This window comes from Zalophus californianus, chromosome 7 (genome assembly GCF_009762305.2).
Source record: "Zalophus californianus isolate mZalCal1 chromosome 7, mZalCal1.pri.v2, whole genome shotgun sequence".
NCBI classification, from domain to species: Eukaryota; Metazoa; Chordata; class Mammalia; order Carnivora; family Otariidae; genus Zalophus; species Zalophus californianus.
Genome location: NC_045601.1, coordinates 16,924,323 through 16,951,605, shown reverse-complemented (window position 1 = coordinate 16,951,605; position 27,283 = coordinate 16,924,323). Strand labels below are relative to the sequence as shown.

Here is a 27,283-nt window from a genome sequence, read left to right as displayed (position 1 = left end):
ACCCATCAATTCTGTTTAACATTTATTCCTACAAAGAAAGTAATCTTGACATACTTGAGGTTTTAATTTTTACAGACTACTAGAATCATTCTCAAAAAACTGCAACTGCCTTGAACCTGACATAGCTAAAGGAATAGATAGGGTTTATGAAATGATAAAATAAGACTAGATAAAAATTTTATTTAAAAAAATTTTTTTTAAAGATCTATTTATTTGAGAGTGAGCGAGCAAGCAAACATGGGGGGGGGGCAGAGGGAGAGGGGAGAGAAACCCAAGCAGGTTCAACAGAGTGCAGAACCCAAGGAGGGCTTGATCTCACCATCCTGACATCGTGACCTGAGCTGAAGCCAAGAGTTGGACACTTAACCGAATGCACCACCCAGGTGCTCCTGGATAAAAATTTTAAAGTACCAAGTTAGGATTTTAAACAAATTCTGCAATATAATGAGAAGCTATCAGAATGAGTGATTCAAGGAGACAGAAGTAAATATTGCCATATTCTTTATATCACCGTGGGGATAAATAATACCCTAACTTTATTTGGACAAATGAGAATTGATAAATGTCTAAATGCTTTTAGGAAAGCAACCTTGCTTAAGGGGTTATTAATGTCATAAGGTGACAACTGAGAAATGTGTGATTGTAATAAAACTAACGTATCTTTGTAATGAGAAGCAATTATTATTTCCAAGAGATAAAAAATAGGGCATTGCCCTAAGTGAAATAAGTCAGAGAAAGACTAATACCATATGATTTCACTTACATGTGGAATCTAAGAAACAAATGAACATACAAACAAAAAACAGAGAAAAAACTGTTGGTTGCTAGTGGGGAGGTGGGTTGGGGGATGAGCAAAACAGATGAAGAGTATTAAGAGGTACAAAGTTCCAGTTATAAGTAAGTCATGAAGATGGAAAGTATAGCACACAGAATATACTCAGTAATATTGTGATAACATTGTATGGTGACAGATGGTGACTACACTTGTGGTGAGCACTGCGTAATGTACAGAGCTGTCTATAGAACCGTGGAATCAACATGTTATATACCTGAAACTAATGTAACATCATATGCCAATTATGCTTAAAATAAAAAGAACAGAGCATTGACTAATGCTTAGATTTCTTAAAACTGTCTACATTACAAAGAATTTTTAAGTTCCTTAAAGGAATAGACCATGTTTGGTATATGACTCACTACACTGATCAAAGGGTTCACACATAGTAAGAGCTCCAGAAATACGTATCTACTGAGGTGACTTAGCTGACATAACATAATACCACTTAAGGGCCTTTATAGCCATGTGATTTTTTTAAACTCTCTTTCCCTGGCAATATATAATGGGAACGAATAAGGTCAATGACTCATTCCTTTTTTTTTTTTAAGATTTCATTTATTTATTTGAGAGACAGCAGAGTAGGAGCGGAGGGGAGGGGAGAAGGGGCCTGCAGGGCTCGATGCAGGGTTGGATCCCAGAACCCTGGGATCATGACCTGAGCTGAAGGCAAACGCTTAACAGACTGAGCCATCCAGATACCATGATTCATTCCTTTCATTTTTCTTTGCCTTCTGGCTAAGAGATTAGGAAGAAAGTACTCTGGAGAAAACTCTATGTTAAGCCATTTCCTTAATCCTCCAACTACTAACCAGGAAAACATCACAAGTCCTCTCCTCTTTTCTCTCTTGATATTTTCAGGTGCAAATCCAATTATTTTTAGAACACTTAACATAAAAATGATAGGAAATAATGTTAGTCAAATGGATGAACAGGATATGCCAGAAAAGACTCATCTTTTTTCTCTATAGTTTGGTTGAAATCTTCCTTTTCAAATCCTTTACTATAATGCATACTTAAGTTCTGAATTTTAACCGTAGAGATCTCTGAAAATGTGGTCACCAAATTATTAACAATAATGAAAGGATTTTAAAGGTAATTATCTTTATGTAGTAGAGCTAAAGATAATTTCCAGTGTTTTCTTTACACCTTTTAATTTTTAACAGGAAATAGGTATTTTTATAAGCACAAAAAGTTACTGTAATTTCGAAGGAAAACTTAATTAACACTTGCTCATTCACATTTAGTTACATTTTCCATGGCAATTTGTATCCAAAATGATCTCTGCCACCTAAAATAGTCACAGAAAGTATGTTATCATGGAAAATAAATTTTATAATCTAAGCATTAGATTATAGATCTAAACATATATGATTATAAATATATGTATGTGCTATGAAAAACATTCAATGTGAACTTTAAGGGTAAATATTAAAGATTTGGCATAAGTAACATGAACTGAAATTTCATTACAATAAAACTTCAAAATTCTAGCAGACTGAGCAACATGTAAATTTTTAGTTTTTGTGAATTTGAGATTTGGGCCTGAGAATGATGTGAACACAGCTGCTTAATGAAATCCTGATTTAAAAAAAAAAAAATGAAATCCTGATTCTACTTCTTTCTCTGTAGTATGAACTTTAACTTCATAAACTGTCATTTCCACATAGCCACTTGGCTCCCCAGAGCTCCTATAGCAGAGACCTCCCTCCCTACCTACTCTGTCCTCCCCTGTAGCTTTCTTCAACTGCACTTCCATCTGACTTCATGACTTGAGCTTTTAAATCCCAGAAACCACAGAGAAAACTAAAGAAATAATTATTTTGTTTTACTAATTAATGGAATTGTAAACATCATTCTTTGCTGATTAGAATATACAAATTTGTATACACAGTTAAATTCTCTCAATGGAAACATTTGGGTAGGAGATTATCAAAACAGTCTTATGTACTGTAAGTGAGAAAAATCCCTTCTTTTGCCTTTCAAAATTCCTACCTCATCAAATCCAGCAGCTTGCAAATCTTGAAGCATTTGTGGATTAACTTCTGAAGTACTCCGACTTGTTTCATTTGCAAATGGTTGTAGAGAGTTTCGAATTTCCAGCAAGGCTTTATGATGTGTCCCAAATTTGGGTGGATTTCTGACTTGTCGAGGATCTTCAGCTGACATCTTATTCATGTTATGCTCAGCCTTAGCAGCATCCGATGGTTTGGATAAATTTCTAAGGGATTCCCGAATTTCTTGCAACATCTGCCGGCTACTGCCAGTGTAGTTACTGGCAGGAAAGGTCTTAGGCCTCATTTGTCTATATCCTTCTGGCTTTTCACTCCTCTTCATGAAAACATCTATATTCATAACCCACACAAAGGATTTCTTTAAGAGCTACTTGATAGATCCAGAATTTTCTCTTGAGCAAAACCGAAAAAGATCCTTTGCAGAAGTCCCCAGGAATGATGAAATTCTTTACAATCTAAATAATTAACCCTATAAAAGAAAAAAAAGCCATAAAGTGATTAACTGATAAAGTAGTACCATGTGTTTGGGGAAAAACAGAGTAGAGACCTGGGTTATAGTTCTGGCTCCATCATGGATTACCATACAGGGGGCGCCTGGGCGGCTCAGTCGTTAAGCATCTGCCTTAGGTTCAGGTCATGATCCTGGGGTCCTGTTCTGCGGGAAACCTCCTCCCTCTCCCACTCCCCCTGCTTGTGTTCCCTCTCTCGCTGTGTCTCTGTCAAACAAATAAATAAAATCTTAAAAAAAAAAAAAGGATTACTGTACAGCCAGGAAAAGTTAGTTAACCTCTCTGTGCCTATTTCCTAATTTATAAAATTACATCAAGTACTGGTTATGATGATAAAGTATAATTTTAAGAGTGCTTAGTAAACTGGGGTGCCTCGCTGGCTCAAAGACTAAAACAACTCTTCATCTCAGGGTCATGAGTTCAAGCCCCATGTTGGGTGTAGAGATTACTTAAATAAATTAAAAACTTAAAGAAAAAAAAGAGTGCTTAGTAAACATATAAAGTATATACAGATTACAAGGGATTACTAAGTGAATGATATAATGGACAGCCTCTCATCAACTTCACCTTGCAGTTCCAATTCTAGATTTTAAAACTGGACCCTGGGGCACCTGGGTGGCACAGTAGGTTAAGTGTTTGACTCTTGGTTTCAGGCTCAGGTCATGATCTCAGGGCTGTGAGATCGAGCCCTGTGCTGGGATCCATGCTCAGCACAGGGTTCTGCTTGAGATTCTCTCTCTCTCTCTCTCCCCCTCTGCCCCTCCCACTCATGCTCTCTCTAAATAAAATAAAATAAAATTAGACTTCAAGTATAAGATTTCTTTAGAAGAAACAGTACTGTTGCTTTAGAAAGGTTTTTAATCCACTAGTCCAGAAGATACCTTTATGCTTCAAAAAACAGATGCTTGAGCTTATTTCACCAACGGTGGACTGGGACTCTAAGTTTATTAAGGACAGGACGGGGAAAGGATGTCTGTGGACAACTTGTCTTATTCCTCACTTAATGCATGAATCTCTTTCAAAACACACTAGAATTTGCAATGACGTGGATGGAACTAGAGGGTATTATGCTAAGCGAAACAGGTCAATCAGAGAAAGACAATTATATGATCTCATTGATATGCAGAATTTAAGAAACAAAACAGAGGATCACAGGGGAAGAGAAGAAAAAATAAAACAAGATGAAACCAGAGAGGGAGACAAACCATAAGAGACTCTTAATCATAGGAAACAAACTGAGGGCTGCTGGAGGGGATGGAGGCAGTGGGATGGGGTAACTGGGTGCTGGGCATTAAGGAGGGCATGTGATGTAATGAGCACTGGGTATAAGACTGATGAATCACAGACCTGTACTTCTGAAATCAATAATACATCATGTTATTTAATTGAATTTAAATTAAAAAAAATAAACTGGGAAAAAAAAAATACTAGAACAGTCACCTAAAGTCTACTTAAATATCCTCACTGATAGGGAAATCACTAATGCAAGAAAGCCATTCTACTTGTGACCTGCAGCAAGTGTTAAAGATGTTTTCTTTTCATGGAGCATCGTGAAATCCTACTCAGTACATGTTGAGAGGCTTTTATGGGCCAGTAATAAACAACTTTGCCTACATCCTTATTTAACTATCCTAACAGCCCTACGAATAAGGTTTACTATCTCTGCTTTGTACATGAGGAAACAGGTTCAGAGTTTGGGTAAAACAGTTTGTAAGTAATACCAATGGGATGTGAAACATTGCTAATTATCATCTACTAGGAACCTATTTCTATTTTTTTTTTTCTTTAAGTAATCTCTACACCAATGTGGGGCTCGAACTCACAACCCCTAGATCATGAGTCACATGGTCAGGGCGCCTGGGTGGCTCAGTCATTTGTCTGACTCTTGATTTCGGCTCAGGTCATTATCTCTCAGGGTCGTGAGACTGAGCCCTTTGTTCAGCTCTGCACGGGGCATGGAGCCTGCTTGGGATTCTCTCTCTCTCTCCCTCTGTCCCTCTCCCAGCACGCACATGCTCTCTCTCTTCCTCGCTAAAAAAAAATAAAAATAAAAAAAAAAGAGTCACGGACTCTACCGACTGAGCCAGCCAGGTGCCCCATTTCTATTCTTACAAACGTAATCACCATTCATGTTACATAAAAAGGTCCACAGGCAAATATAAATACATCCTTCTAGTCATTTAGGTCTCAGCCTTATGTTACCTCCTCAAGAGCTCTCAATGACTGGTCACCTAATTACCCTGTTTTACTTTCTTAATAGTACTTATTACTATCTAAAATTATCGTAATTGTTTAGTTGTTGTCAATCTTCCCTGACATAAAAGCTCCATGAGAACAGAAGACATTATTTGTCTCATATCCACTGTCTGTTCAATGCTATCAGAGACTGACACATAGTGAGCCCTCAATAAATGTGTATGTTGACAAATGAAATACACGTGTCTCCTAAACAACCCCAGTTCCTTTAAAGATTTATTTGAGAGAGAGTGAGAGCAAGCATGACCTGGGGAGGGGCAGAGGGAGGGAGATAGGAAGAGAATCTGAAGCAGTCTCCCCAGTGAGAATGGAGCCCTATTGGGGGTGGGGTGCTTGATCTCATAACCCTGAGACCATGACCTGAGCCAAACACAAGAGTCAGATGCTTAACTGACTGAGCCACCCAAGCACCCCTAAATGTTCCTAATTCTAGCCATGCTCTTCTGGATAATGCTCTAGTTTGTCAAAATCCTAGAGGTGCCAGAAAGTAATGGAAAAACAAAAAAATTATTCAAGTACCTGTTAATTTTAGCAATGTGAACTTAGGTATTTATTTCTCTCAAAAACTGTCTCCTGAGGCATAAAATGGTTGGAATAACAAGGTTTACCTTAAGGCTTGAATAAGGATTATGAGGAACAATGTAATACAACTAAAGGAACACAAGGGTTTGAAGATGAAGGATGCTCCTTGCAACACCATTTATAACGGCAAAACATGATTATTAGTCTAGATGCTCATCAGTAATTGAGCAATTGACAGTACACCTATATGTGATGAACAGATGTTAAAAAGAATGATGTAATTCTATCTAAATGTACTGACAATAATAGATACCCATAACACATTCTTTTTCTTCCTTTTTTATAGATTTTATTAATTTACTTGACAGAGGGAGAGAGAACATAACAAGCACGGGGAGCAGCAGAGGGAGAGGGAGAAGCAGGCTCTGCGCTGAGCAGGGAGTTCGATGGGGGGCTCAATTACAGGACCCCGGGATCATGACCTGAGCCGGAGGCAGATGCTCAACCGAGTCACCCAGGTACCCCCTCATAACACATTCTTAAGCAAAAAGGGCAAGTTTCAAAACACTACAGATAAAATAAAGCCATTTTCTATTTTTAAATTAGATTATTATTATGGTTGCATAGCTCTGGAAATGAACCCTGAACAACACTGAATTGTATACTTTAAATGAGTAAATTTTATGGTATATAAATTGTATCTTATAGCTCTTAAAAATAAACATTTTGGGGGGCTCCTGGATGGCTCAGTCAGTCAAGCGTCCGACTCTTGATTTCGGCTCAGGTCACAATCTCAGGGTCATAAGACTGAGCCCTACGTCAGGCTCTGTGCTGGGCATGGAACCTGCTTGAGATTCTCTCTCTCTCTCCCCCTTTGCTCCCCCCTCCACCACTCTTCCTTCTCACAAACAAAAAAACCCACAAACAAAAAAACCACTCTTTCATTTTTAAAAATTACACTTATGGATGTTAATTATACATACACATAAACAACTGTTTCCAGCAGGCCTGAAAAACGATGAAGTCCTGAAGCAGACTATCAGAGGCAGTTTCCTGATGACTTTGCCTCAATTATCAGTACTTCTGTGGTGCAGTTCTTAGTTAATTATGATCAATCCAATTCTACTTAACAAGCAGCACATATTTCTTCATTTTTTAAAAACAAAAATGATGAACTCTGTCATTGTATTGCTGAAAATTACACATATTCTGTCTACAACATAACCCAACCTACTGATAACTACTTCATAAATGAAATAAAGAGGGACACATCTTACGCTTTTATGAAGAAAGCTGGTCCCTAATGATAAGCAGTTTTTCCCTAAGCCTTCCCAAAATATTAATAGCCTACTAATGGAATTTTTTAGGTTTCACATTTAGCTCACCAGTCTAAAATTTACAGAATTCCCCTCTTGCCCTTCCTGAAAGTGAAAATATTTTCCATTTCCTGTTCTGCAACCTATCATTTCTCTGCAATCAAGGATTAACAACAGTGGTTATGCAATGTCATGTGTCAGTTCTCTCAATATCTGAGTTATATTTCATTCATAGCATCTAAGCATTCCATTATGACGTCATTTATTCTGGGTTTCAACTCCAAGTTTAGTACCATTTTACTATTAGTATTTTAACATTTCCAGTATCATTCTCCTTGACCGAGAAGAAAAAAAAAACAAAATAAGCATAACTTGCTTTTCTCTGTCAATACACAACATTTGCTTCCATTCCTAACACAGAGCCTGGTAAACAGTAAGCAGTGCAAAAATATCTGCTGAACTAATAAATGCAAGTGATTTATCCCTTCTTTTTACTCTTAAAAAACTATCTTAGTTTTTTTCTAATTATACAAAAATGCATCCTTACTGAAAAACTTAAATATTATATAATATAAAGTAGAAGTCCCTCATAGTTCACCTCCCTCAACAGTAAGAATCACTTCAGTAGCCTGAATAATGGCATCCTAAAAGATATCTACTTCCTAATCCCTAGAATCTGTAAATGTTATCTTATTTGGAAAAAGGGACTTTGCAGATGTCATTAAGGATTTTGAGATGGAGAAATTATCATGGATTATTCAGGTAAGCAGTACACACAATTACAAGTGTTCTTCTGAGAAGGGGGAGATCGGATACACACAGAAGGGGAAGAGGCAATGTGTCCGAGGGGACAGAGACTGGAGTAATGTGGTCAGAAGCCAAGGAATGCCGGCAGACAAAATGGCAAGGAACGGATTTTCTCCTAGAGCCTCTTGGAGGAGAGTGGCCTTGTCGACACCTTGATTTTGGGCCAGTGATACTGATTTTGGATTTCTAGCCTCCAGAACTGTAAGAGAATAAATGTATGCTTTTTAAGTCCTCATGTGTAGTGATTTGTCATGTAAGCCACAGGAAACTAATACAATCACTATTAATACTGCATATTCTAGACATTTTTCCAAAGAAGACATACAAACGGACAACAGATACATGAAAAGATGCTCAACATCACTAATCATCAGGGAAATGCAAACCAAAACCGCAAGAAGTTATCACCTTATACCTGTTAGAATGGCTAGAATCAAAAAAGAAATAACGTTAATGAGGATGTGGGAAAAAGGAACCCTTGTACACTGCTGGTGGAAACATACATTGGTGCAACCACGGTGGAAAACAGTATGGATGCTCCTTAGAAAATAAAAAATAGAAATACCATACAATCCAGTAGTTCTATTACTGAGTATTTACCCAAAGAAAATGAGAACCCTAATTAAAAAAGATACATGCAGGGGGGCCTGGGTGGCTCTGTCGTTAAGTGTCTGCCTTCGGCTCAGATCATGATCCCAGGGTACTGGGATTGAACCCCACATTGGGCTCCCTGCTCTGCGGGAAGCCTGCTTCTCCCTCTCCCACTCACCCTGCTTTTGTTCCCTCTCTCACTGTGTCTCTGTCATATAAATAAATAAAATCTTTAAAAAAAAAGATATATGCATCCCAATGTTTATTGCAGCATTATTTATCATAGCCAAGATATGGAAGCAACCTAGGTGTCCAATGACAGATGAATGGATAAGGATGATGTGGTGTATATGTGTGTGTGTGTGTATATATATATATATATATATATATATACAACGTAATATTACTCAGCCATAAAAAAGAATGAGATCAGGGCAGCCTGGGTGGCTCAGTGGGGTAAGCATCTGCCTCTGGCTCAGGGCATGATTCCAGGGTCCTGGGATCAAGCCCCATGTTGGGCTCCCTGCTCAGCTGGGAATCTGCTTCTCCCTCTCCTTCTGCCCCTCTCTCCCGCTTGTGCTCTCTCTAATTAATAAATAAAATCTTAAAAAAAAAACCAAAAAAATTGGGATCACAAAATATGACATCATTTTATACAATACATGAATTTATAAGAAGAGAATGCTGTGTTGCCCAAACTGACCTGACCAAAGAACTTTCTTCCTTCCAAGCATTTCATGAGATTCATTTCTATGGAATATATTTTAGAAAATGCTGGGCCAGGGGCACCTGAGTGGCTCAGTTGGTTAAGTGTCTGCCTTCGGCTCAGGTCTTGATCCAGGAGTCCCCGGAACAAGCCCCACATTGAGCCCCACATCGGGCTCCCTGCTCAGCAGGGAGTCCACCTCTCCCTCTGCTCCTCCCCCTGCTCATTCTCTCTCACTTGCTCACTCTCTCAAATAAATAAAATCAAGGAAAGGAAAGGAAAGGAAAGAAGAGGAAAATGCTGGGCCAGTCATTCTAATCCTGTATTCTGTAACTCTGTACTTGAAGGATGTAATTTCTAACAGTGTTAACACCTGAGTATACAATGGTTCAGAAATGACTGAGTTCTGGTATATGTGTAATAATGTGTTTTAAGTTAAAATAAATGAAAAATTAGCTTATGCTTATCTCTTTCGTCTACATGTTGAAATACTTATGAATAAAATATGATGTCTGGAATTTATTTTAAAATATGACGTCTGGAATTTTATTTACTTATTTATAATTTGGTTTTGCGGTGAAGTGGAGACATAGATGAGACAAAAGTAGCTGATGACTGCTGTAGCTGGGTGATGGGCACATGAAAGTTCGTCATACTATCCCCCTTACTTCTGTATGTGCTTGAAATTTTCCAAAACAGAAAGTTAACTAAAAAAGAAAGGAAATGACTATAGTGCTCTGGATCTTGCAATGCTTCTGCTGCAAATTATTCTTATACAAATACAAAACACACAAAGAACACACAGGATTTCTTTAATTTAAAGGAACCATTAATTTCATGCAACAACATCATTTCAACATTAGCTTTTCAGGGGAAATAACAGAGACATTACATTTATTTTTTAGGATTTTATTTATTTATTTTAGAGAGGGAGAGAAAGCACAAGCAGGAGGGACAGACGGAGAGAGAGAATCTCAAGCCGACTCCATGCTAAGCACAGAGCCCAATGTGGGGCTCGATCTCACTACCCTGAGATCATGACCTGAGCTGAAACCAAGAGTCAGACGCTCATCCGACTGTGCCATCCAGGCACCCTGAAACATTATGTTTAAATGTTTGTTTCAAAAGATAATCCATACCATCTAATTTCAATAATGATGGAATGGAGGCAATGTGGCATATCTTTATCTAACTGCTCTTGATAAATCCTTGTGCCAGAGACTATCTTCACATACTGCCCTCTATTTCCTAAATTAGTTCTGGCCAAAACTCTGTGAACTGATGTAATGTGTCAATTCTAGGTTGAGGCAGTTAAAAGCCAGTGCTTCTCCATCTCTCTCTTCCTGCTTCAATAATAATGCTGGTCACATTTTGAGATGGTAGCTTCACAATATGGAGGGAATATGGGTTCCTAAGCCACTGGATGGCTTACTACTGAACCCCACTGAACTCTGTGTAAGGAAGGCAGGAATCTCTGTTGTGTTATACCACTGATATTTTACGATATTACCACAAAACAGCCTAATATTATTGTGGAAATAAAGGCCATCCAAGGAACGCATGGGTGGCTCAGTCAGTTAAATGCCTGACTCTAGCTTGCAGCTCAGGTCTTGATCTCAGGGTCATGAATTTGAGCCCTTGCAATGGAGCCTACTTAAAAAAAATTTTTTTTAAATAGATAAATAAATACCACTGAAAATAAGCAGAGTCTATTTATTAAGAGCTTGCCATAGCAAGGGAGTCAGCCAGCCACCATCTCTTTGGCAGAGATTCAAAGGCAGGCAGGGGAACGGAAAAGCTTTAAATTGAATAAAAGGGAAGACATCAGGTATGCTCTGCCACAAGAAAGCTGGCGGCCAGGTAACTTGAAGCAGGGCAACCTATGTGATTGGTTGGGGGGTATATTTGTCTTTCCCTGGTTAGTACTGAGTTAGAGGTTGGCAGTTACTGACCAAGAACTGGCTGTTTGGGCCTATTGCTACTGAGGCTGTGGGTCACAGTTCTATTTTCATGTATGATCTGGCCATTGTCTATCTGCCTATTTAGTCTCTCGTTCTCCTAATACAGGAATTGGTACCTAGAAGTGACATGCTACTATAACAAATACCCTAATATAGTATAGAGATAGTAGTGAGGCAAAGTGCTTCAAGGAAAGTGATACTGGGGGCTGGAAAAATGAAGAACCATGTTTTACAGTGGCTAAATATTTGATAAAGCTGTTGTCTGTTATAACTTACAAGGTGACAAAGAGTCTACTGAATTTGTAGTTCTATAAAAAAGAGTTTGAAAAAGAGAATCTTAGAAGTGTATGTTGGCTGCTATTGGCTATTTGGCGAAGTATTATAAGTAAATAACAAGGTCAGAAAAGAAGCAGCTGATTTGCAAACAGAAATAGGAAGGAACAGACAGAATTCAGAAATTTAAAGTCTTGTTGGAATGCAGCTTGCTTCTAGACCCCAAACAGGAAGAGATGGAATTAAAAGGCTGAGCTCAGATGCCCACTGGCATCTCTCAGCTGACTAAAGTACCTCAGTGGTAAGGGATAGCCATCTCTCAAATAACCAACTGAGTAGAGAAATGGGAGCCCTCAAATCTTTGGAAGAGGTTACTAACACATGTGAACTTATGGTTATGGACACATGGAATTGACTAGAACTACATCAGAGTAGTTCTAGAACTAGTACTAGAACACATCAGAGGCTTACTAACTTTGAGGAAATGACTTTGTTAAAATTTTATTTACTTATTTATTTTTAAAGATTTTATTTATTTGACAGAGAGAGAGAGACAGCCAGAGAGGGAACACAAGCAGGGGGAGAGGGAGAAGCAGGCTTCCCTCAGAGCAGGGAGCCCAACGCGGGGCTCGATCCCAGGACCCTGGGATCATGACCTTAGCTGAAGGCAGACACTTAAGGACTGAGCCACCCAGGCGCCCCAGTTAAAATTTTTTGTAAAAAAAAAACCCACTCAAGCTGAGACTAAAAAAGCCTTTGACTATCCACAATTTAAACCCCTGGGGCTCCCAACTTCCATGAACCATATTCTAGATGAGAAGAATTGCACCTTCCAAAGAGGACTAGTCTCCCAAAGTTCACACTTCCCTATGTGGCCAAGGATGATAATCAGAAAAAGAACCCCAAGGAGGTTCTTGGAGGGAACTATGGCCAAGGGTCACAGAGAACAATGAATGAGGGAGTTCTTTCCATATAATTGGATTAAGGCCCAATTAAGGAAAATCCCTACCTCCAAGGCTGGCTGCTTTCAAGACCTGCCTATGGAGTTATCAAAATTATTACAGATCAGCGATTGCTGCTATTTCCTATTCTTCTCCTTTTCTAACAGTAGTGCTTACTAAGGCCCTGCCATTCTTGTTATACCACTGTGTACTTAGTGGGAGTGAATGAGTGAGAAGAGATGGAGAGGAGGACAAAGAGTGAGAGCAAAAATAACTTAAGTCTCTGGACCAAGAGGAACCATATTTGTACCTGAAGGGCAGATTACTGGACATACGGGCCACAGGGCCTGTGAATCTAGCTACTGCTGCTTAGGGCCCAATATTCTATCAAAAGAATAATGTAATACTATGAACATCTTTCGACAGTAAGTACAGTGTTTTCTTGATTCTAAGAGACATGCTTTTCCATATTCCAGTATTTCTGAAACTGAGTATATACAAAAGTCAGTATTTATTTATTTTTAAAGATTTTCTTTCTTCTATTTTAAGTAGGCTCCATGGCCAGCATGGAGCCCAAAGCAGAGCTTGAACTCACTACCCCTCAAGAACTTGAACTCAAGACCTGAGCTGAGATCAAGAGTCAGATGCTTAACAGACTGAGCCACCCAGGAGCCCCTTTTTATTTTACTTTTAAATATTATTTTTTATCAAAGATTTTATTTTTATTTTTTATTTTTTTAAAGATTTTATTTATTTATTTGAGAGAGAGAGAATGAGAGAGAGAGAGCACGAGAGGGAAGAGGGTCAGAGGGAGAAGCAGACTCCCTGCTGAGCAGGGAGCCCGACATGGGACTCGATCCCGGGACTCCAGGATCATGACCTGAGCTGAAGGCAGTCGCTTAACCAACTGAGCCACCCAGGCTTCCAAGATTTTAACTAATTTCTACACCCAATGTGGGGCTCAAACTTACAACCCCGAGATCAAGAGTTGCATGCTCTACTGACTGAGCCTGTGAAGTGCCCCTTAAAGTCAATATTTAAAGAAATTTTGCCAGCTCCAAAGCAGAGAAGTTCTGCAACAGCAGACAGTGCACAGAGCTAATTTGACCATAAATAAGAGGTGAAATTTCCTTGTCATCTCAACTCTGTGTGTGTGTTTTTAAGTAGGCTCCATGCCTAGCATGGAGCCAATGTGGGGCTTGAACTCACAACCCTGAGATGGACACCTGAGCTGAGATCAAAATCTGACGCTTAACCGACTGAGCCACTTATGTGCCCCCAACTGTGTTATTTTCAATTGGCAGCACCACATATGGTTGAATCTAGACCCTTGATTAATAGTCAAATGTCTTTTTTTCAAAAAGATTCTATGATGTAGCATTTTGTACTCAAGCAATGCAATTAAAGGTATAAAGAATTGCCAAATTTAGGTGAGATCACAGAATTTTCAAAGGTAGGAGAGATTCATAAAGTACATGTACTCAGACATGAAACAACTGTCAAAGTTGTCTGAGTTATCATCATCAAATGTTCAATTTCCAGCAGTAATTCATTTAGCTAAGAAAAAAATAGTTTAAGCAAAAAGAAAAGACAAAACCCCGGTATTCTTCAATATGCCTCAAAATTATACACTCAATCATAAAAAAAAATAAAAGTAGCATGTCCCCATGTTATATATTAACTACCGCAAAGCCCAAAGAAATTCAGCCTCATTCACATTCAGAATTTCTCCAGAATTTTTTCTGAATGTGAATAAGGCTAACTCAAACTTTACTGCCATTCAAAAAAAAAGGGGGGGTCTACAATTGACTGGATAAATGTATGCTACTGAAGGTTAATAAAAAACTATGTTTAGGGGCGCCTGACTAGCTCAGTCAGTGGAGCAAATGACTCTTGATCTTGGGATGTAAGTTTGAGCTCCATGATGGGTACAGAGACTACGTAATTAAAAAAATTTTCTTAAGAAATATTACTGAAAAAATTAACTATAGGGGCACCTGAAAAAATTAATTATAGGTGGCTCAGCCAGTTAAGCGTCTGTCTTCGTCTCAGGTCCTGATCCCAGCATCCTGGGATCGAGCCCCACAGCAGGCTCCACGCTCAGTGGGGAATCTGCTTCTCCCTCTCCTTCTGCCCCTTCCCCTGCTTGTGCTCTCTCTCTCTCAAATAAATAAATTAAAAGAAAAAAGAAAAAATTGACCATAAAAAAACTATGTTTCTATTTCTTTGCCTGAAGTACTGTTACTAAATAGATGGTTTTAGACTTACTGTTTAGAATTTCTTGAAACTGAGAAAATATGACAATTCAGCCTTATTTTTCTAAATAACTAAATACTGAATACATCATGTATATGTACCATAATTTACCTATCCCCCACTCATGGGCATTTAGGTTGTTTCCAATTTTTGCTATTATAGTGTTTCAAACATTGATAACTTCAATTGTATTGGTAATATTCTAGTTCTGAGGACGGGTGGAAAGTTCATGAATTTTTTTTATTATGATCATAGCTTACACGTATATAACATATTACTTGTAAATATCGAAACTAGTTCATTAAAAAATAAAACAATAAACTGTTGTGCAAACATTGTTGAGCATTTCCCTTAGGACAAATTCCCAGGCACTGGGTGGCTTAGCTGGCTAAGTGTATGACTCTGGATCTCAGCTCAGGTCTCGATCTCAGGGTTGTGAGTTCAAGCCCCATGTTGGGCTCTATGCTGGGCATAGAGCCTACTTAAAAAAATAAATATTTATATATATTTATTATATATTATTTATATATATTTTATAATAAAAAAAATTCCCAGAACTGGAATTATTGCATCAAAGAGAATGCATACAGGCATATCTAGTTTTATTTGGCTTCTCTTTATTACATTTCAGATACTGCATTTTTTTTTAAAAAACAAATTGAAGGTCTGTGGCAACCTTGCCTTGAACAAGTCTATCGACGCCATTTTCCAACAGTATTTACTCACTTTGTGTCTCTGTGCCATATTTTGGTAATTCTTTAAGTATTTCCCAAAACTTTTCATTATTATTATATTTGTTATGGGAATCTGTGATCAGTGATCTCTGACACTATTACTGTAATTGATTTGGTATACCATGAACTGCACCCATACAAGACAGCAAACTTGATGATGTTGTTCTGACTGCTCCACCCACCAGCCATTCCCCCATCTCCTCAGGCATCCTGATTCCCTGACACACAACAATACTGAAATTAGACCAATTAATAACCCTATAATGGCCTCTAAGTGTTCAAGTGAAAGGAAGAGTTGCAGGTCTCTTGGCTTTAAATAAGAAGCTAGGGCGCCTGGGTGGCTCAGTTGGTTAAGTGACTGCCTTCAGCTCAGGTCATGATCCTGGAGTCCCGGGATCAAGTCCCACATCGGGCTCCCTGCTCAGCAGGGAGTCTGCTTCTCCCTCTGACCCTCTTCCCTCTCGTGCTCTCTATCTATCATTCTCTCTCTCTCTCAAATAAATAAAATCTTTAAAAATAAATAAATAAATAAATAAATAAAAAGCTAAAAACGAATAAGCTTAGTGAGGAAGGCATGTCAAAAGCTGACAGACCAAGAGGAACCATATTTGGACCTGAAGGGGAGATCTCTGAAATTGAGTATATACAAAAGTCAATATTTATTTATTTTTAAAGATTTTCTTTTTTCTTGTGCCAGTTAGCTAAGTTGTGAATGCAAAGGAAAAGTGTTTTTGGTGTTTTTTTTTTAAGATTTATGTATTTATTGATTTTATTTTTTTAAAGATTTTATTTATTTATTTGACAGAGAGAGACACAGCGAGAGAGGGAATACAAGCAGGGAGAGTGGGAGAGGGAGAAGCAGGCTTCCTGCTGAGGAGGGAGCCTGATGTGGGGCTTGATCCCAGGACCCTGGGATCATGACCTGAGCTGAAGGTAGATGCTTAACGACTGAGCCACCCAGGTGCCCCAAGATTTATGTATTTATTTTAGAGAGAAAGAATGAGAGTGCGAGCAGGGGTAGGGGCAGAGGGAGAGAATCTTTCAAGCGGACTCTCCACTGACAAGGAGCCTGAGGCAGGGCTGGATCCCACATCTCATGAGATCATGACCTGAGCCAAAACCAAGAGTCAGACACCCAACTGACTGAGCCATCCAGACACCCCAGGAAAAGTTTTGTTTTTTTTTTTAAGATTTTTTTATTTATTCATTTGAGACAGAGAGAGAGCATGAGCAGGGAGTCCATGTGAGGCTTGATCCCAGGACCCTGGGATCATGACCTGAGCCGAAGGCAGACGCTTAACCATCTGAGCCACCCAGGTGCTCTCCTCCCACTGGAAAAGTTCTTAAAGGAAATTAAAAGTGCTACTCCAGGCGTGCCTGGCTGGCTCAGTTGGTACAGCATATGACTTGATCTCAGGGTTGTAAGTTTGAGCCCTACATTGGGTGTAGAGAGTACGTGAAAATAAAAATCTTTAAAATAAAAAAATAATAAATCAAATAAAAGTGCACTCCAGTGAATGCATGAATGATAAGAAAGCGAAATGCCCTTATTGCTAATATGGAGAAAGTTTTGGTGGTTTGTATTAACAGATCAACCAGCCACAACATTACCTTAAGCCAGACTAATCCAGAGCAAGGCCCTCCCTCTCTTCAATTCTGTGAAGACAGAGAGGTAAAGATGGTGCAGAAGAAGCTAGCAGAGGTAGGTTCTTGAGATTTAAAGAAAAAAGCCATTTCCATAACATAAAGTGCAAGGTGAAGCAGCCAAGTACTGATTTAGAAGGTGCATCAAGTTATCTAGAAAATCTATCTAAGATAATTAATAAAAGTGGTTCCACTAAACAACAGATTTCCACTGTAGGTAAAACAGCCTCTATTGGAAGAAAATGCCATCTAGGCCTTTCATAGCCAGAGAGAAGTCAATGCCTGCCTTCAAAGCTTCAAAGGACAAGCTGATTCTCTTGTTAGAGACTAATGCAGCTGGTGACTTTACCATTCCAAAAATCCTAAGGCCCTTAACAGTTATGCTAAACCTACTCTGCCTGTGCTTTATCAATGTAACAACAATGCCTGGATGACAGAACATCTGTATACAACATGGTTTACTGAATATTTTAAGCCCATTGTTGAGACCTACTGCTCAGAAAAAAAGATTCCTTTCAAAATATAACTGTTCATTGACAATGTATCTGGTCACCCAAGAGCTCTGATGGAGATGTACAATGGAATTTATGTTGTTTTCATGCCTGCTAACAAACATCTATTCTGCAGTCCATGGATCACGGAGTCATATCAACTTTCAAGTCTCATTATTTAAGAAATACATTTCATAAGGCTATAGTTGCCATACAAAGTGATTCCTCTGATAGATCTGGGCAAACATTTTCCAGACAGGTTTTCCATTTCCAGAAAACCTTCCTGCAATGATTCACCATTCTAGATGCCATTAGGAACATTTATAATTCATAAATTAGAGGTCAAAATAGCAACATTAACAGGAGTGTGGAAGAAGCTGATTCCAACCCTCATGGCTGATTTTGAGGGGTTCAAGACTTCAGTGGAGGAAGTAACTACATATGTGGTACAACCTCATGATAAAACTCTAATAGATGAGGGATTGCTTCCTTATGGATGAGCAAAGAAAGTAGTTTCTCAAGATGGAATCTACTGCTGATGAAGATGCTGTGAAGACTGTTGAAGAAATGACAACAAAGGATTTAGAATATTACATAAACTTAACTGAGTTTCTTAACTTAGTTGAGAAAGCAGTGGCAAGCTTTGAGTGGACTGGCTCCAATACTGAAAGAAGTTCTACTGTGGTTAAAATGTTATCAAACAGCTTGGTGTGCTAGAGAGAAATCGTTCATGAAAGGAAGAGTCGATCGATACAGCAAACTTCACTGTTGTCTTATTTTAAGAAACTGCCACAGCTACCCTAACCTTCAGCAACCACCAACCTGATCAGTCAGCAGCCATCAACATGGAGGCAAGACCTTCCACCAGCAAAAAAGATTATGACTTGCTAAAAGCTCAGACGATGGTTAGCATTTTTTAGCAGTAACTTATTTTTTAATTAAGGTATATATATTATCTTTTTAGATGTAATGCTATTGCACTATCAAGTAGACTACAGTATAGTGTAAACATGACTCATATGCACTGGGAAACCAAAAAATTCATTTGACTCGCTTTATTACAATATTTGTTTTATTGCAGTGGTCTGGAACTAAACCTGCAATATCTCCAAGATATGCCTGTATTTAAAATCCTGACATCTGAATTGCTAAAATCAAAAACACAAGAAACAACAAATGTTGGTGAGGATGTGGAGAGAAAGGAACCCTCCTGCACTGTTGGTGGGAATGCAAACTGGCACAGCCACTGTAGAAACAGTATGGAAATCCCTCAAAAAGTTAAAAATAGAACTACCATTAGATCCAGTAATTGCACTACTGGGTATTTACCCCAAAAATACAAGAACACTAATTCAAAGGGATCTGTGCACCCCTATGTTTTCTAGCAGCATTATTTATAATTGCCAAATTGGGAGCAGCCAAAGCATCCATCAATAGATGAATGGATAAAGAAGACACAGGGCGCACATACACATTGGGGTATTATTCAGCCATAAAAAAGAAGGAAATCTTGCCACTTGCAAGGACATGGATGGAGAAACAGACCCTTAATTATAGAGAACTGATGGTTACCAGAGGGGAGGTGAGTGGGGGGATCGGTAAAATAGGTGATAGGGATTAAGGAGTGCACTTGTGGTAATGAGCACTGGATGATGTATGGAATTGTTGAATTACTGTATTATACACCTGAAATATAACACTGTATGTTAACTACACTGGAGTTTAAAATAAAATACAATTTTTGAAAAAGAGGAAAAAAATAAAAGATATGCCAAAAAAATAAAATGAAATAAAATTCTGACACTTAATGTCAGACTGCCTTCCAGAAAGGTGTACTAATTTATAATTCCAACCAACCAACAAGATATGGTCAACACTGGCATTAACAAATCTTAGTTTGGGGTGCCTGGGTGGCTCAGTCGTTAAGCGTCTGCCTTCAGCTCAGGTCATGATCCTAGGGTCCTGGGATCAAGCCCCACGTCGGGCTCCCTGCTCAGCAGAGAGCCTGCTTCTCCCTCTCCCTCTGCCTGCCTCTCTGCCTACTTGTGCTCTCTCTCTGTCAAATAAATAAATAAAATCTTAAAACACACACACACACATACACACAAATCTCAGTAATCTTTGCTAATTGTAAACGTGAAAATTCAAATTAATAATAAGTAAAGAGAATTTTTAAAAGAATTCTTCAAAAGCTATTTTGCTTTGAAACATGCTAACTCATGTTACACTGGTGCCAGATTAATCTTCCAAATAAATAGTTTTTTTTTTTTTTGAAGATTTTATTTATTTATTTGACAGAGAGAGACACACAGAGAGAGGGAACACAAGCAGGGGGAGTGGGAGAGGGAGAGGCAGGCTTCCTGCTAAGCAGAGAGCCCGATGTGGGCCTTGATCCCAGGACCCTGGGATCATGACCTGAGCCGAAGGCAGACGTTTAACGACTGAGCCACCCAGGCGCCCCCCCAAATAAATAGTTCTGATCATGTCACCCTCAATGACTCCTTTACATTAGTGGTTAGAGAGCTCTGGAGTCAAACTGCAGGGTACAAATCCCAGTTCTACCACTAACTGGCTGTGTAATCTTGGCAAGCTGTGCCTCAGTTTCTTCATCTTCAAATGTGGGCAATAACGGTCCTATCTAATTGGGTTATTTTGAGCATTATGCTCAAAATACAGTTTAATACAGTTGATCCTTGAACAACACAGGGCTTAGGGATGCCGACCCCCTATGCAGTTGAAAATCTGAGTATAACTTTTGAATCACCCAGAACTTAACCATTAATAGCCTACTGTTGGCCAGAAGCCTTACTGATAACATAAACACAGTTAACATATACTTTGTATAAGTATTATACCGTATTCTTACAAAACTTTTAACTTTTTCTTAGTTTTTTTTCAGTATTTCTAGGTTATACAATTCATGTTTTTTCAAATTGTTGCAAATCTCCAAAAAATTTTCAATATATTTAATGAAAAAAATCTGAGTACAGGTGGACCCGCACACTTCATATCTGTGTTGTTCAAGGGTCAATGGTGTATGTCAAATGTTTAGAATAAATGCCCACTGGGGACGCCTGGGTGGCTCAGTCGGTTAAGCATCTGCCTTTGGCTCAGGTCATGATCCCAGGGTCCTGGGATCGAGCCCCGCATTGGGCTCCCTACTCCACGGGAAGCCTGCTTCTCCCTCTCCCACTCCCCCGGCTTGTGTTCCCTCTCTCACTGTGTGTCTCTGTCAAATAAGTAAATAAAATCTTTAAAAGAAAAAAACAGAATAAATGCCCAACTCAATAATGTCAGTCAGTTATCTTCTTACCTCTTTTCACTCCCTCACCCGGACTCTCCCCAGGGTACCTTATACTCTAACCAGGCCAAACTACCTGCTCTCAGCTGTTGTACCTGTGCTTTTCTACCTTCATGTCCTTAATCATCCTGTTTCTTCTTGGGAGAGATCCTGCCATATTTTTTTTTTTACAGAAATTATACCCAACTTTTAAGGATTCACATGCCGTCTTCACAGATTTCATTGAACTGCCTGTTTGTTAGCCTTCTCTGAACTGTAAATGCACTTTGCATGGTCAAATAAAACCTATGTTTTTGCCCTACTCTTGTAGTTGTCTCATTTTTCCTACTAGATCACAAATTCATAGAGAATAGGGTATCTTAAATATATATATCCCACCCCCCCATACACACTCCAGATGAGGAAATGGATCCAGAGAGATAAACTGGCCTAAGTTCACCCAGCCAGCTGGAGGTCACACTAGAAATAGAATCCACACATCCTGAACTGGCCCAGTGCTCTTCTCATCAGAACCTGCATCTTGAGTTTCCTAAAGGCAGGGATCATGACTCACTCATTCTTTTAAGGAACATTTAAATTGGTTAGACTGAACAGACAAAACCACCATTTCTTTGAAACTTCAGACCTTCATCAAATATGTCAGCAAACCCAAACAGTTTTTGTAGATATCTCATTCAACTTGGGGGAAAACCAGGTACCATTACATAATAAGATTTCAAAGTGTTACCTCGGGTATAAAAAAAGATGGCCTGTCTCAGAGCTTTGACTAAGTCAGTTAGGAGAATAGCAACAGTAGTAATATGTACTGTTTCTTTCTTAGTAGCATACAGTCTCAGTTGCTTAGACAGCAATATTCAAGACTCTCTTGCTTACTGATGATATTTTCTTCAACTTGCTTTCTACAAAGCTGATCAAAAGTGAAAACTACCACTATATTTTATTTTATGCTGAAAAATGCCATGTCCACTTGATAAAAATATTGTTCAATGACTAAATAACTTTGTGGTCTACAAAAAAGCCACTAATCTAAATATAACATCTAGAATGAAAACTAAATACTCAGAGTTGGATCTATTCCAAGGCTGTATTTATAGAGAATAACAAGGACTATTATTAAAAACAAAACAACCTATAGAAAACAGGTATCATACAAAAAAAAACTTCTAAATTTTTTCATACCAAAAAAAAATGTAGAAGTACTTTTTTTATTTGCTTTTGGAGAATGGCAAGGCATATTCAATAGATATTCAAGCACAGAAAGAATGCGCCTTCGCCAGCATGTGCCACGATCCAGTTTCTTGCAGCAGCATCTGATCAGGAGAATACAATGCCGCTACTTTTACTGTTAAATCAGTCAAATTCCTCCACTGCCTGAGGGAATCAACTAGCTCATTTTACCTGCCTATGAACATTTTATGGAAAGAAATAACCTTACTTAAATCACAAATGTAGCTACCTTAGCAGAGAACATTCATTCCAATTATAATGTCCTACCTTTTCTTCCTCATGAAGGAAATCTGATAAAGAATTTTAATCTTCAATAAATAATCCATAAAGGCCTGACAAGCTTCATGATCCTGGGTGAAGTGACACAATATTTGTGTGTGAGACTGTATTTATTTACTTATTCCTCACTAGATTTATGAATAACGTCTACACAACGATATATATTTTTTAAGTCACAGTAACATATGGGGCGACAAACATTAAACTTTGTTCTCTTAGAAAATAACTTTCAATTGGAGAAGTGAGAGAATGGGGTTAAATCAAATCACCGGAGAGGCACTCTTTGAGATCCAAGTTCTTTTTGAAGTTATAACAAATAATATTCCTTTCCTTTTCTTTCCTTCATTTTATTTAGGTACACATTCCTACTCCATAAAAACCCTTCCATCCCTCCTACCCCTTCCGACTATGAACAGTAAGATAACATTACAGTGGACTGGAAACAGAAATTCCCAGGCTTTCCTCAAGGTAAATCCAGGATCGAGTCTCTCTGGGATGCAAAGAACTGCGCCTCTTTCACTGCAATTTTCTTTCAGAACCACCTTTCACTTTCCTTCCTTCCCAAACACTGACCCGTCCGTGCTCGGGATAGGGGTGGAAGTGGGAGACACTCCGCGCAAAGCCTCCAGCAAGTCAGACTCTCCCCAACCTAACCGGCACTTCCAAGGCCGCGGTGGCTGCGGCTCTTCCTTCAGCCCCGGGCGCGGCCAACCCTCGCTTCCCCAGGGCAGGGCTCGGCTCAGGTCCATGCAACCAGCCAAATCAGGCCCGCACCGGGCCGCCTCGGCCCGGCCCGCCCGTCCGCAGCAGCCCCTGGACCCCCGCCAGCGGGGCTGGGCGTGGGCCCCGGCGGCCACCGCCCCGCCAACTCGGTCTCGGGAGGAGAGAGTGAGCCCCACCCGCTACGCCCGCCCCAGACCTACCTGCAGGGGAGAGCGGGGCTCCTGGACAGCGGCCACGGGCCCGAGGGCGGTCGCCCAGGCGGCTGGAGCCCGTCCCGGGGACCCCAGGTATCCCTGGTGGGGCAGGGCGGGGAGAGACGCCGGGGAGCTGCTCCAGGTCAGCGCGGCCCGTCGCGAGGGTCGCGGGGACCTGGCTCTCCCCTCAGCACCAGTCCACCGCCGCCGCCGCCATTTTGCCTTCCACTCGGTGTCGCCGCCGCCGCACTCCGCCGCAGGTTTCCCGGATGTAGGCATTTCCCGGCGTCGCTTGCGCGGGGGCCGAGGACTGGGGGCTTCTGTCCGCCCGGCCGCCAGCAGCCGGCGCGCGGCCTGCGGCCTGCCACCCTGCCCCGGTCGCCCTCTTCTCAGCGTGTTGGCGAGCGTCGCCCCGCGTCGCCCCCGCCTGGCGCTGCCCAGGTGACTCGCCCTGGCTCGTGGGATCAGGCTCTCCCCCTCCCAAGTCCACTCATTTCAGTGTCTTTTTTTTATTGAGCTCTGTCTGTGCACGGATAGAGAATAAGACGCGCATCTCAAGGAGTTTAATTCTCAGAAGGAAACAGCAATGAGTTGCTCTGAAACCTCGCTGTGGGAACCAGGATCGAGATTTCTAGAGGCTTTGAAATGAATTGAGTTTTGCTTAGCACTCTCCTCGAGTAAGTCTGTAGTTAAGTATTTGCGGAATCAGCCAGATTAATATATTCTTGAGCCAAGACAGGGTTAACAGAGTTTGGAGATTTTTAACCTGTCAACCGAATCGGTAGACGGGGAAGTCATTATTGCCATAATTGGAATAACGGTGACTGTCAGAAGAGGTTTTATTTCTTGCTAAGTTGAATTAGAAGTTTGGGATGGGATCATTAGGCTTATGGTGTTTGCAAGTACCATCTACCCTTTGTAAAGAGTGTCTTTGCCAAATCTGCCTCTAGAAAATACAGTATTTTCAAACATCTTTCTTTTCTTTAAGATTTTATTTTTTAAGTAATCTCTACACCCAACATGGGGCTGGAACTCACAACCGGAAGATCCAAGTCACAGGCTCTACCGACTGAGCCAGGCAGGAGCCCCTCAAACATCTTTTCATTCTTCTACTAGAGACTAACTATAAAGATTTTCTTCGAATTAAAAGACTTCTTTTCATGATGTTAAATTAGGTACTGGCCATTGTATCCTGAAGTTCAAATGTGAAAACCTCTGTTAAAAGAAAATATTCCATTCCAAGAGCACTTGGTTGAAGCTCTGTAAGCACAAGCACAGAGATTGTAGAAGATACAGTGTATGACCCAAGGTGGGTCACATAATAGCCCTAGGTCTTACTTTCTTCAACTGCAGGACTAAGTAACCTTTGGAGACCCTTTCAGCCTCAAAATTATATGAATCTAATATGTTCACAGGCCTGCTTGCCCTTCTCAGGATTATGTATCTGAAGAGACATACTGCCCCCCAAATCTTGTCACCTCTGTCATCATCCAGGGAACTTCTTAAGCTCTTCAATTCTAAGCCTAAAGTCGAGTATCTCCATAAACTACTGTTCTGGGGAAATTTCCTAGATTATTCAAGGAGATTAGTGAATTGCTCTATCTGAGACGGGAGGTTTAACTCCAATGAAGCAGGGGGAGAGAAGAGCAGGAAAGAAGAGAAGGAATGATCAGGAAAGATGTAGCAATCCCTAAGATGAAAAGTGGCTGAGGCTGGGGAATGGGGGGAGGTGAAAGAGCAGGGAAATGCTTACTAAGGCTGCTGGATGTCTGGATGGCAATACCTACCACTGCATTTGAAGGGCTTTGTATTGCTGTGATGGAAAACACTTGGTCCAGCCTCAACCTACTCAACTTTTCAATACTTCATGCAAATGGGGACTTGGGGTTTCATTTTATTTTTATCAACAGATGTAGGGGCCAAATTTCATGCTTGGGTGACTGTAGGAATAGGGACAGCAAACATGGAAGAAGTCTGAAGAGCAATGTGGCCCTCGAAACTTAAGTCCTCCCAGTAGCTCAGTCTTAGGGGAAGGCTATAGACTATGAGCAGCCCACGCTTAAGGGGTGAAGAATTGCATTCTATCTCTTTTTGGGCAGAGAATTTACATAAATCAGTTGGAATTCTGAGCAGATTCGTCTCTTCTCCATTATTTTTTTTTAAACATATCAATATGGACTCATGGATATTTATTTTATAGTTTATTTTATTTTGCTGATCAAATTGTTCCAGCTTTGACTATTGGGAGCTCTTCCAGTTGAATTGGCTTCTGTGTCCCTTTGACATACCCCTCCTCTCCCCCATTATTAAGACATTTAAAAAAATTTTTGTTTTTAAAGATTTTATTTATTTCACAGAGATAGCAAGAGCAGGAACACAAGCAGGGGGAGTGGGAGAGAGAAGCAAGCTTTCCGCTGAGCAGAGAGCCCGATGTGGGGCTCGATCCCAGGACCCTGGGATCACGACCTGAGCCAAAGGCAGATGCCTAACGACTAAGCCACCCAGGCGCCCCTTAAAATTGTTTTTTAAAAGAACTCCCTTACGGGGCACCAGCGTGGCTGAGGTGGTTAAGCATCTGACTCTTATCTCAGGTCATGAGTTCAACCACCACATTGGGCTCCATGGAGTGTGGAGCCTACTTAAAAAAAAAAAAAAAAGAACTTCCTTACTTTCTGACAGTACAAGATGCTTCAAGCTATCTTATATGTTCCCTGTCTCTCCAAGAAGTCCTTGTTCCTTTTATTGGAGAATGGTATTAGAAACCAAATCTGGGGGCACCTGGGTGGCTCAGTCAGTTAAGCATCTGCCTTCCGCTCAGGTCATGATCCAGGAGTCCCGGGATAGAGCCCTGCATTGGGCTACCTGCTCAGCAGGGAGTCTGCTTCTCCCTCTGCCCTCTGCCCTTTACCCTGCTTGTGCTCTCTCTCTCACTGTCTCAAATAAATAAATAAAATCTTAAAAAAAAAAAGCAAATCTAGTTTCTAGGTATGCTTGTTACTACTGGAGTATCATTGTTTGTAGAACATCTCTTGCTAAGAAATATTAAAATTTAACTTCATTCCATACTATGAAGGGGTAAAATCTGTTTTGATGAGTTGCAGCTATTATTTTACAGTCTACTATTACAGTTTAGCTTATGTCCATGGCCTGCACAAAAATTATTGACAGCTGATGTGTTTCTGATGACTCTGTTAGGCTAGTCTGCCAGCTACTGTCCCCCAAAGTCTAGTTATGACAGTTTGGAACTGAACATTAGTTTATTTTTAATTAAATTTTTTTTTAATCTGATCAGCTATACTCTAGTCATTCTACTTCTCACTTCTTACCTACCTCCTCCCCATGGTTTTCTCCCTCCTTGTTCACCTAATACAGCAAAATGTTCAAATTGTTTTGAAGCTAAGATGATGGTAGTCTGTTAGTTCTGTACATTGCCACTTAATGTTGTGGTTCAGAAGATACTGCTAAGAGTTTGAATACTTGCTTGTCATAGTTCAAATGTCTCCAGGTTTCTAATCTATAAGACTAGAGCACTGCTACTGCTTCATACCATGTAACTAGTCTGAGCTGGGTACCATATTGATACCATAAGCTTGAATGAAGGCTTGATACAAACTATACTGGTGAACTTAGTATCTTCCTAGACAAGATTCTAGAATGGATTATTAAAAGGATGTTTCCACAATACTCTGAAATGGAAGCGTT

The 27,283-nt window shown here is 39.9% G+C and overlaps 1 protein-coding gene across 3 annotated transcripts in view; it reads right to left on the bottom strand.

Annotated features, from left to right (window-relative positions):
- LATS1 (large tumor suppressor kinase 1) overlaps positions 1 to 23,877 on the bottom strand; it is a 47,751-nt gene extending 23,874 nt beyond the window's left edge. Inside the window, exons 1-2 of one of the 3 annotated variants that reach the window (XR_003521500.1) lie at positions 23,588 to 23,877; positions 2,831 to 3,319 (exon numbers count right to left, since the gene is read on the bottom strand). Coding sequence is in view for 2 of the 3 variants with exons in the window: in XM_027602716.2 (XP_027458517.1) it covers positions 2,831 to 3,190 (360 nt within the window). In the remaining variant the exon portion in view is untranslated. Of the gene's footprint in view, positions 1 to 2,830; positions 3,320 to 22,652; positions 22,670 to 23,587 lie in introns of those variants that run through there. The other 2 variants (XM_027602716.2, XM_027602717.1) reach the window with 2 other exon arrangements.
- Positions 23,878 to 27,283: the final 3,406 nt, after the last annotated feature.